Source organism: Hordeum vulgare, chromosome 1H (genome assembly GCF_904849725.1).
Source record: "Hordeum vulgare subsp. vulgare chromosome 1H, MorexV3_pseudomolecules_assembly, whole genome shotgun sequence".
In the NCBI taxonomy this organism is placed as follows: Eukaryota; Viridiplantae; Streptophyta; class Magnoliopsida; order Poales; family Poaceae; genus Hordeum; species Hordeum vulgare.
Window position 1 is genome coordinate 394473674 of NC_058518.1, and position 12645 is coordinate 394486318.

Below are 12645 nucleotides of genomic sequence, written 5' to 3' on the forward strand. Positions count from 1 at the left end.
GCTTTACTTGGCACAAACACTGATTGAAACATAAAACAAAATCATTACAGTATCAATAATCATGTCAATGTACTAAAATGGAAAGTAGAACAAAAACTTTAAGATAACTATTGGGTTGCCTCCCAACAAGCGCTATTGTTGTATGCCCCTAGCCAAGCATAATGCATAGTATCAAGTGTTGTCATCCTTGACATTCAGTCCATAGGTGGCCCTCACAATTGATTAATAAGGTGGTTTAGTTCTATTTGTAGGTAAGTGTTCCATCCCTTTATTTAATGGTAATTCGAATCTTATGTTTCCTTCCTTCATTTCAGTAATAGAAGATATAGTTCGTAAGAAAGGCCAACCGAGTATTATTGGACAAGACGGATTGCATTCAATATCAAGCACAATGAAATATGCAAGCACATAATTTCTATTTGCATGAATAAGCACATCATTTATTCAACCCAAAGGTTTCTTAATAGTGGAATCCGAGATATGCAAGTTAAGGGAAATTCATGCATCAGTGAGACCTAGCACATCACATAAAGATAAAGGTATAGTAGAAAACACTAGCACCAAGGTCACACAAAGCATTACATTCATAATCTTTAATCTTAATTTTAATAGTGGGTTCCCATTCATCATGCATTTTTCTAGGATTTGAAACCTCTAGTTCAAGTTTCTTCTCATGAGCTTTTACCATAGCTTCTACAATATGTTTAATACAAGCATTACTTTGTTCATAGGAATTAGGTGAGATAATTATGGATTGCAACAAGGAAATACATTGAACTAAAGAACAATCTTTCATAATTAAAGTCCATGTAATCCAAAATAGTGGGCACACCACTAGCTAAAATTTTGACCTCTCAAAACCCACTTATTTTATTTTTATCATTAAGATCATCACCCTCCGAGACGCCATCTAGCTAAATTTGACTCATCTCTAGTCCCTTTATCATCAATTTTCAGATTAGTAAATAAAGATTCAATAGGATAAACACCAATCATTTAATATCTTCATCATGATTACGATAAAAACCGTGTGGAAGAGCTTTTTCTATGAATTCTCGCTTAGCTCTCAATCTGACGCTGCTCTCCTTACTTTCATTAATAGATATTTGAATATATTTAATGAACTCATTAATATCCAATTTAGGAGGAAATACTTTACTTTTAAGAGCATCAACATCAAGAGCAATCATATCCATGTTTCTAGCAATATCTTCTACTTTAGGTAGCTTTTCCTCTATGACAGTGTTAAAAATATTTTGAGAACTAATGAATTCTTTAATGGTGTTCTTAAGATCAGAGGGTATCCTATTATTAGAAGAAGAAGAAGTTCCATAGCAATTAGCATATTTATATGTGGAATTACCGGGATACAGTCTAGCATTGAAATTCCCTCTATAAGGATTGTTTTTAAAATTATTTTGAGAGACAGATTTCACATCAATAGCATCATTATTTTGTTAAGGAAAAGTAGAAAGTGGCACATTATTGGGATCAACATGAGCATTCTTATTAGCAAGCATATTCATAAGAGCATCCGTCTTATCACTCAAACTCGATATTTCTTTTACAAAATTTACGTTCTTACCAGTTGGAGCTCGCTCGGTGTGCCATTGAGAATAATTTTGTCATGATATTATCCAGAAGTTGTGTAGCTTAACCCAATGTAACTTCCATGAATGTACCACTTGTAGTAGAATCTAGAATATTTCTAGACACAAAGTTTAGTCCGTGTATTATCATCCATAAACTTAGGCCATGAGTGGGACAATTTATAATCATCAATTTAATTATCTCCATGCTTGTGCAACATGTTCTTTCTCATGTTGTTTAAAATTCATATTTTTTCGAGGAAGAAATAATTTTAGCAGGAGGAAAATACTTGGCAATAAAAGCATCTTGACACTTATCCCATGTTCTAATACTATTATGAGGTAAAGATGAAAACGAGGCTTTGGCTTTATCTCTTAGTGATAAAGGAAATAATTTCCACTTAACCACAACATTATCCATATCCTTTTTGTTTTGCATATCACATAGTTCAACAAAGGTACTAATATAAGAAGCAGGACCCTCATTAGGACTTCCAGAAAATTGTTCTTTCATAACAAGATTTTGCAATGCAACATTGATATCATAAAACTCCGCACTAGACGGGTGGGATAGGAGTACTAATAAAATTATTATTATTATTATTTTATAAATCACACACTTTGGTATTTTGTTCACACATAGTGACAAAGCAAGCAAACTAACAAGCGAAACAAGTAAACTACCAAGTAAAGCAAGCAAACAAGTAACTTGCAAAGATAAATATTTTTGTGTTTTTGATATTTTTAGGCAAGCTGATATAAGGGCAAATAAAAAGTAGAACAAGTGAATGATAATTTTTGTGAAGGAACCTGATAAGGATTTCATGATACTCCCCGGCAACGGCACAAGAAATTCTTCCTGCTACTTGTAAACTGCGTTGGGATTTTCCATGAAGAGGAGAGGAGTAGCATGGTAGATATATGTGTTTACCTCAGTGAGTAACAAGGTTATCGAACCAATATGAGTACTAAGAAAACCTTTTTTAGCTGCACTTGCACACAGAGAACCAAACGCTTGCACCCAACATGGGCAAGGGGGTTGTCATGCCCCTTGAACTCGTTACTTGCAAGGATTAAATATTGATAGATATATAATATAAATATAAAAGTAAATAACAGAAAAATAAATGGCAGCAATATTTTTGTAGTTTTTTTAATATAATTTGAGTAGACTCGGGGTCGTAGTTTTTGCTAGAGGCTTCTCTCTTGAAGATAGCATACGGTGGGTAGACAAATTACTGTTAGACAACTAATAGAATAACGCATAGTTATGATATCTTATTCAAGGCAATGATCATGTATATAGGCATCACGTCCATAAACAAGTATATTGATTCCTGCCTACATCTACTACTATTACTCCACCCATCAGCCGCTATCCAGCATGCATCTAGAGAATTAAGTATGAAACAAAGTAATCCTTGGGGTAAGATGACATGATGTAGACAACGTAAACTCAAACAATATGAATAAATCACATTGTTTTATCCTTAATTGCAGTAATACAAATACATGTCATGTCCCTTTCTCTCACTGGGATTGAGCACCGCGAGATTAAACCCATCACAACGCACCACTCTCACTGAAGATAAATCAATCTAGTTGGCCAAACCAAACCGATAGATCAGAGAGAAATATGAATCGTAATAATAATGCATAAAAGAATTTACAGAAGACTCAATAAATATTCATGAATAATATGATCATAAAACAACAATTCATCGGATCCCAACAAACACACCGCAAAGAACATTACATCGAACAGATCACCGCGTGAATCGTGGTGAACTTTGTATTGAAGATCAAAGAGAGAGAACAAGCCATCTAGCTGCTAGATATGGACCCATAGGTGTATGGTGATCTACTGACACAACACCATGGAGGCAGCAAGGTTGATGTACACGGCCTCCGTATTTGATTTCCCCTCCGGTAGGGCACCGAAAAGGGCTCCAAATGGCCTCCCTTGGGAACATAGACTTGTGGCAGCAAAAAAAGTGTTTCAGGTGGCTTTGAGATGTTTTCTCGATATTTGAGAATTTATAGGGGTGGAATTAGGTAAGACGGAGCCATGAGGGGCCCACAAGGCAAGAGGGCATGTCTACCCCCCATGGGCAAGCCACGTTGCCTTGTCGTATCCTCGCGTGTCATATGCTCTCCCTCCGATGCTTCCAGGTCTTATTTTGTTCCATAAAAAACCATAAAAATTTCATAGCGTTTGGACTTCGTTTGGTACTGGTTCCCTAAAAAGCCAGAAACACGCAGAAAACAGCAACTATCACTTAGCACTGGGTTAATAGGTTAGTTCCCAAACATGATATAAAACAACATATAAATGCATATAAAGCATCCAAGATTGATAATATAATAGCATGGAACAATCAGAAATTATAGATATGTTGGAGACATATCACCTAACCGACGCCACACCATCCAAAACAGGAGAAGAGAGGATCAGAAGGACTCACGAGGATCACCATAGTTTTGTTTCTTTCACATCCATGATCATCCTCATTTCCTACACTATTGTAAGTGGGATTGGAATTTGTAATCTCTACTCCATCTCATCTGTGATCAAGACTATTTGAGCACCATTTCATCACATTGTGGATCCCCTTAATATTATCGATATGGTTTTCGTGGTTTCTATCTCTGTTATGATTGATTCCCATCTTATGATGTGTGAGTAATTACCCTAGGTGTGGGAGATGTAGGTAAGTAGTAAGATTGATATGTGCCTATCATATATGTCGCCATTTGAGTTCATAGTAGTATGATCTATATATCTAGTATGTTATTATACTATGGTGAACCCTATGCATGTTGTCCAATTTAAGGGTCGAGACAACATGATCTCAACACCTACATAGGTAATACATATATTTTAGGAAATTTGTGACCTATGACGTGATGGGTGGAGATATTTACGAGAAACGAAGACAATATGAGATAACGGTGACCATTAAAATTAATGTTTGGTTCCGGTCTTGTGACCTTAATTGTCGAAACGATCACTCTGTGGCAATGAAGAAGCAGGACCATATAATGAAATGTAATCCCAAGAGGAGTTTCGTAACTCTAGGGAGAACCGCCTAAAGAAGACTTATATCAAATACTATGAGTACAATACAAGGTAACCGGTATTACCGTCACACTGGCACAATTCATATATTCTTACCATGAACAAAAATCTCTCCGCACCTAATCTCTTCCCTGCAGGAAACACCATTTACATTTTAGTACTTGTTATTTACTTCCACTAATCATTTAGTAGACATTTCTAAACTCGTTTTATATTAGCATATTTGGTTATCATTTACCCAGGACAGTGTTAGTATTTGAAGAAGCTCAAGTAGTTACTTCACACAAGAACGGTGACACCTTGTGTGTGACAGAAGCGCCTCCATAAATACTCTCATCTCCTCTTTGTTGGGACGACTACTCATCGGGATACTTCTCCGAAAGTGATACACTACCCTGTTTGGTCTGCAGGTACCAAAGCACATATCGTTGTCCAAGTGAGGACGATCACACACAACCCCGATGTCGGTATAGTCATCACACTCAGGGATCCTATCATCATCATCCATTTTCTGTGTTCATAATTGGAAAGGTGGAGATCTCAACACATATAACACATATCACTACTCAGCATGGTTGACTTTCAGTTTGTCAAGTCTTCCTTAAAAAACTCTAATGTTTGCTGGTGTATATGGTCGACACTCCCTCTTTGATATTTCGACCGTTGGTGATGGTCGCTCCTCCCTTGTTCCCCGAGTGCATCACCAAAAGGTCTAGCACACGGGGAAGAAGGAGAAGAAACCCGCACGACAACAGTCGGGATTCTTCCTAACCAAAATCTGGCATGGTCTTTGCTAAAAATAAGGCACATCGAGTGCCCGAAACTTACCGGATCAGAAATTAATAAACATCCCAACAAAACATAGGCACTCGTAAGTTCCCTGCATTTTCAGCCATGTTCAAAACCACCAAGTGTCAATATACAGGAACAATAACATGGTTACTTTGCATGCCGAGAACAGTGTGCTATTGATTTTTAGTGATGATGCAAGAGATATGGGCAGGTAGTACACATAAAAATGAGCAATACATCTATATGGTATATATTTATTTGATGCATGGATATACAGTTAAGAATTTTGCAAAATGACAAGTTTTATTGAAAACAGAGAAAATCACATATTAACAATATGATGCTCATTTTGGGCAGAATAAACAGTGGCTAAACAAGTTGATAATTTCATGCAATTGAGATGTAGATGTAGTACACAAAGATCTTAACAAATCACCTTTAGGACATGTAACCAAAAGGGCCAGAGATAATTAGCAAGTGCAGTTACGAAAAGGCTAAACGTTGTTGGATCCACGGACTTGGTAAAAACAGTAAAATGAGAGCATGGAGTACGGGCACGCGCTGGGGCACTCGGGTGGCTACGGGTGCGCGGCAGGGCGCAGCCAGGGGCGAGGTTGTGCGCACGCGGGGGCAGAGCTCCGATCGCGGCCACGGGAGGCAGCACGGCAATTACGGGGAGACCGGACGCGAGGCAGGGGATGGAAGAGGAATTCACCACGACGCGAATGACGAGCTCGGGGAGGTCGAAGGTGGACTGGGGTGACGCACATGAGGCTGGGACGGCGACGACGCGAAGAAAAGGAGCTGAAGCGATGGCAAGAGAGGTCAAGAGAGAGAGAGGGGAGAGCCGGGGAGGGATTATGGAACAGGCAGCTTAAGGATAAGGGTTGATTAGGTGTAGCGCATGTAGTGTACACCGTGCTGCTGCTAGATGAAGCCCCAGGATTTTAGAACCCATGCTGCTACTATGGCTAGCCCCGGGATATGGTGCGAACCCCTTGGCAATAGCATCGGGTCGCATAGGTCGTGCTATTGCTAAAGTTTACTTGCAGCGCGGTCCTCTCGACCGTGTTGCCTTAGGAGTACGGTGCGGATCCCTTGACAGTAGCATCGAGTCAGAGAGGTCGCGCTACTCCTAAAGTTTACGTGAATCACATTTTTCTCGGCCGCGCTACTGCTATGTAACAGTAGCGTAAGCCTCCTATCCCTCGCCACTACACTAACATCTAGCTATAGACTTTTTTCTATTAGGCCCTCCACTATGTAGGCCAAAACCGATGCCAAATTTGCATTTTGAACATTTGGCATCGGTGCCCTACGTTGTCCAGCCGGTGCCAAACGAAAATGTGACATCGAACACATAGTGGAGGGCCTGTGTCTAGGCTACAAAAATTTCAATTAAAGAACTCCAACATAGCACATGTGAACATATATGTCTGTAGTGACGGAGCCAGCGTGTAGTCACGGTGGGCCGTGGCCCACCCAGAATTTAAAGAATTTTATTTTAATATGTACTTATTTAGCTTAAAAAATCTGGTTAAGTTTTTTTCCTGAGATGTGCACACCCTCCAATCTCTCCTGACTCCGCCACTAGTGTCTGTACCATGCTTCTATAAATAAAAATTCAAACCTAGTTTATCCAAATTTGCCGCAGCCAAATTTACATGTTGCTAAACAGGTGTAATTGAAACACCACTCCCGAGCTAATCAAAAGATTAGCCACTGCAACTATTACAAACACAACACAAAGGATATCATTCAAACTTGGACTATGCACGCTTCATCATAGTATAACATTGACATACGGATTTTATCACCCAAAGTGCCTATGTTTTTTTAATCTGTTTCAAACGAGACTTAAGCGGTGTAAAACCAGACGACTCTGAATTCTGCCATGTACAAAAAGGAGTTCTGAAGCCTACATTAGAGTAACGTAGATGACTTTCAAGTTTCTTTTCCTATCTATTCAACATATCACATGCACGAAAAACCTTCAACATGACAATTACAGGCACGGACTAACACAACAGGCAATGTTTCTCTGGGTAGTGCAAAGCGATGCTACTATCGACCGCAGCCATGGAGCATTTCATCTCGGTGAAAAACCACAACTACTGACTGAGGGGCACGCACTCAAGCTTGATCTCAATCTCCCCGTGCTCGACGTTCTGAAGCCTCAAGGCAATCTCCTGCTCCACCTTACCATCGACGATCGAGATGACACTGTCCTTGACTAGAATGCTGTTCTCGCTTGCCAAGAATGTGCATATCGCCGGTTCCGTGACCATCGAGTTCTGGTACTCTCTTGCTGCAGAGATCAATGGCTGGATGTCAACTTCAGCTTCCCCCATTCGGTCGTCAGAGGTGAATGTGTCCTTGTCGAATACTTGCTGCCACGTAGTACAAAGTAGATTGCTAAGAGTAATTTTGGGGGCAGTTTAGACCTCATATGCTTATCAAAGAATTTTCTTACACAAAGTGTGTCAAACCAAAACCAAAATGCAGCCCAGCCCTCATCCACAAAATAATACGCCCTCCGTCCCATATTAAGTGTCACTCAAACGGATGTATACAGACAGAAGAAGTACCAGATAAGGATGAGAACTACATATATGTAAGCCTCGGTTACCAGTATGAATTTAGTCACTGGCTACTTTGTTTTATTAGTTCAAACTGACAGGTATTTCAATACCCAAGAACAATTTAAGTGCTAAAACTTCAATACCTTAGCTATAGTGCTATACATATCAAAGATAAGAGTGCACTATGCACAAATAGGACGCTCCGTAAAGATAGTAACCACAATTTCCATTGAGATGAACAAAGGTGAAATAAATTAAATGAAATTAAATTTTAGCTGCTCTTAAACTTCATGTCCACAGGAAAGAACACATACCACTTTAAGAGGCGGCACCGGGTCAGGGATTGATAGCATTAGTCTTTCATTCCATATAGGGTTCAGTGTGTTCTTTATCACCTTTGTTTTCATGGACTAAAATGGCGAAATCGTTAATTAAATTATAAGAAATATTTGCATGCCTAATAAGTCATAACAAACAATGAAATGGTGTGCTTACTTGGTGTCCTAGCATAATCATAACATATGGATCACTTGACATCACATCACGAACAGCTAAATCCGTGCCCCTTATGATGTCGACCTTAATTAATCCAACGAATTCTATCATGCCCACATCCATCTGAAAAATAGCATGCACTGTTACAGTACAAGACGTATAAAAGTAGCAATGACTATGACAGTTTGTCGCACCATTTTTTTTACTCCTTTGTTTTCGGAATCCTTTTTCCTCCAGCTATTTCTGAAAGTACCATGTTTGCTGCCACCATGTTGCTGGTTATTATGACGTTTCTCTGCTCCATGTTTGTGTAAAGGGCATGCAAATTGTGGATTAGTCATGAACTGTTGAAGCTCGTATTTTTTCCTGCATATAGACAAACAGAAACAAAATATTTCCGTTAAACAGAGTCACAGAAAAGTAGCGATGGTAGATGTTATACCTAATGAAAACAGCACGGTCCTCTGTTGAAAAATCTTGTCTTGGCTTTTTGTAGTTTTCAGGTAGAAACGCTTCATATTTGGTGTTCACAGTAGCATTTCCACCTGAATTAGCTAGACAGTTGACTTCCTCATCTGTCCATTCGTCTAGATTCACTGAAATCACCTATGCACACTCAACCAATAATAGTAGATTAGTTCAGTAGAAGCTCTATCAAGGAAATATTCACCATGTTAACTATCTAGGGGTTTCAGGAGATACGAATCCATGAGGCCATTGCTAGAAAAAATTCACCATATGTGTAATACTTTACAGGGAAAATTAGAGTGTTAATACTAGAACGGATCAGCTAATTCAAAAAATTGATAATAAAGCTATTTTAATAATCAAAGTATTGAGCAACTTCAGTGGACAAGTATTGGTCTTATGGAGCGTTAATGTGGAAGAAGTCCGGCTAACGTAAAATTGGAGACGAGAATACGGCACAACAGCAAGAACTACATAGACCCCATTGCTTACCTTTGATATGTGTACTCCAAGACTTCTGTGAGTTCCAGAACACTTGATGCAAATGAACGCACCGAAAGGCAAAGCCCTGTAAATGCCACACCAGTTAATGGTAGTGAGAATATTTGCATGGCCTGAATATGATCACGATAAAGCGTTACACATTTTGACGAATATTGGAATCCATAAATTGGCATATGTATGGTCTTATGAATCTGAAAATTAGTTGATACTTACGCCCATTTTGGATCTGGGGTGCCACAGTCTGCACAGAACTTGTTGGCAGGTTGGTTAAGTAGAGTTTCCAATCTGTCCCTTGCATTGGATGGATCTGCGTCTGTTAAGCATGGGAAGCGATCATTAGCAGGACACGTCGTAATACAGACAAATCAAATTCCACCAACACGTCGTAGTAATTCGGACGTGTCACGAGCAATACGAGCAACAAATGAGATCAATGAGGATGGAAATTAAGGAAGGGAATCGACAAATGTACTGCAGGCAGACGAAGGGATCGAAAATTAGTTGTGCAGAGCCCAGACCGCAAAGGCTCAACGGATGTTGAACCAAAGCCTAAAATAAACATTCGAGATGCTGCCTGATTTCCATTATGTATACGCCCCATCTATTTGAGCCATCAACGTCGTAGTATTTAAAATAATTCACGCATTCGAATTGAAATTTGGAGGGGCAAAACCAGGACGCCATGGGAAGAAAAAAAACAGAAACAAACCTGATGTATCGGAGTGATCATCGCCGTCAATTTGGGATGAATATTCATCGCATGTCCTTGGAAGGCAGAAAAGGAGCATCAAATCGCAAACTCGCATCGAATCCACACGGCATGATTGAAAGATGTGCAAGTAACGAATAGGAAATAGATCAGAAGGGAGAAATGCAGGGGATTGTGATACGCGCTGCTCACTTCCTGTAATGCGCGGTGGGTGTATCATCGAGAAAATGCAGGAGATTGTTGTCCTCGTCCATTCCCTCCTCCTCCTTCAGCTCCTCGTGGCGACGCAGACAGGGACGTGGGCGTGGCGGCGGCCCATCACCACATTCCGCCGATAAAATTATGGATTCGGAGCCCGGCGCTGATCAGATCGGTCGGAGGAACAGGCGGGCCATGGCGGCGTCGGAGCTCCTGTCGTTTGGTGTTCCTCTTCCTCGATCGTCGTCGTTTCTGGTGGGGGTGGAACCGCTGTTGACCAAGAATAGGTGGTGAAGGCCATGTGGACGCCCGAATTAAATGCTCACGCACGTGCCCAATAAAAAGACTTCTTTAGATTGCACAAACGTGGTTTTTATTTTAGAAAAAAACATACTTCACGGTATTTGAGATGTCATGTACCGTGAAATCCTGCATAATTTCAAAATACACGAATCTTAAAATGAATGGTTTTGGATTTATTTTTTACAAGGAGTATATTTTATTGACACAAAGTGAAGCATTAAGGGGATAAAACATAATGAGCACATGCATGTATCCAACACAAACACACATAAATAAGGCCTGAGCATTCGGTAGAAACCAAAAAAAAAAAATGTTTCTGTTGTTCGTTTTTTTGGGAGGGGGGGGGGGGGGGGGAATTCGGTTTGCAAAAGTGAAAATCAAATTTGGCACTAAAAATCAACTAATCGAAATTTTGGTTAATCGATATTTCGGTCCAGGTTTCGGTTTTAACCGAATTATATACGTACATAAAATGCACTTTCGGAACATATTGACATCATGCATATTTTAAAGGAAATTATGATAGCATAACAACACAAAATTGTAAAATGTGTAGAACATATTCACATCTTATCAAATGTCACATAATACTAAATATAAGGATTTCATGACATTGACAGATGCATAAACAATCCACTTCCAAAGTCCACAATAACAAGTGACATTCCAGTAATAGAAGAGTTCAAGTTCCACACTTCCAGCCAAATACATAACCAAAGTCCAACATCCACCCAACACAACACATAACCAAAGTCCAAGTTCAACTAAACACAACCATATTATTACACTTTACAACATAGCACATAGGAGATTGAAGTGCACTTCAAGAGCAGCCACAATTCCACAAATAAGACTCCCTTTTGCCATCTTGAACAAGAGCATCTTGACATGTCCGGACTCAAGAGAATCATGACCATTCAAACTTACAGCCAAGCGATGTAAATATGTGATGTTTTGTACATGGTACATAATTCAGTTAAAATAGAATAGTAGATGCCACATTACAAGGACTAACATGAATAAATTAAAAGAACTACATATATGTAAAACAAAATCTGGTGAACTATATATCTAAAAGAAAATACTATGAAGCAAATGTGATTATCTTTTCTTCGTAAGATTTTCGAACAGAAATTGGAAAACAAAGTGCATCAGATTTATGAAGCAACATTTGTATTACACGAGCATTTACATGAGGTTCATTACAACAACATTTGCATTTACATGACATCACAATCTATCAAGAAACCACATGGATGTGTTGTGTATAGTTTGAATCATACTTAAGAAAAAATAAAAGCTAAAAACATGAACAAGAGAAAGACAATAACTTGCAATTCACTCACCAACGTGTAGGTAGAGGATGGAGGTGGACAAGATGACCCAACCCCAGATGCCATGCAAACAGATTTGTTATTGCTTGCCTTCGACTTGTATGAATTTGTACTACCAAATTCTTCAATTAGTTATGACAAAGAATAAAGTAAATGTGTAATAAGCATAGGAAGTCAGAAATAAATAAAATTATATAGAAAAAAATCACAACATATTACCCTTTTCCAAGATTAGTAATTTCTCCATATCTTCTTCAATGTTGATAGTAATAGAACCCCTTAGCCAATCGTGGGTACACACAAGAGCTTGAACCATGAATGGCGTGAGGGAGGTTCTAAATTCATTTAGGATGCGTCCACTTGTGCTAAATGCAAATTTGGACGCAACTGTGGACACCGGAACAACTAAAACATCACGGGCAATTCTTGCAAATATGGGGAATCTAGCAACACTGTCTTTCCACCATTTTAGAGTGTCAATATCATCCCTATTTACTTCATTCTCTTCATGTAGGTATTTCTCAAATTCAGATTTGCTCATGCTAGTTTCACTATCACCACCAACGCTCAACTTTTTATTTACCCGAGACAC

The 12645-nt window shown here is 39.1% G+C and overlaps 1 protein-coding gene across 1 annotated transcript; it reads right to left on the reverse strand.

Moving 5' to 3' along the window:
* Nucleotides 1-7357: 7357 nt before the first annotated feature.
* On the reverse strand, nucleotides 7358-10683 carry LOC123411993 (probable ADP-ribosylation factor GTPase-activating protein AGD11). Its single transcript, XM_045104955.1, has 9 exons — nucleotides 10411-10683; nucleotides 10219-10274; nucleotides 9723-9822; nucleotides 9498-9573; nucleotides 8980-9143; nucleotides 8732-8903; nucleotides 8538-8660; nucleotides 8357-8452; nucleotides 7358-7850 (listed from the first exon to the last, which is right to left on the reverse strand). Exons 1-9 carry the CDS (start codon nucleotides 10470-10472, stop codon nucleotides 7572-7574), a joined length of 1128 nt encoding a protein of 375 aa, XP_044960890.1. The 5' UTR covers nucleotides 10473-10683; the 3' UTR covers nucleotides 7358-7571.
* Nucleotides 10684-12645: the final 1962 nt, after the last annotated feature.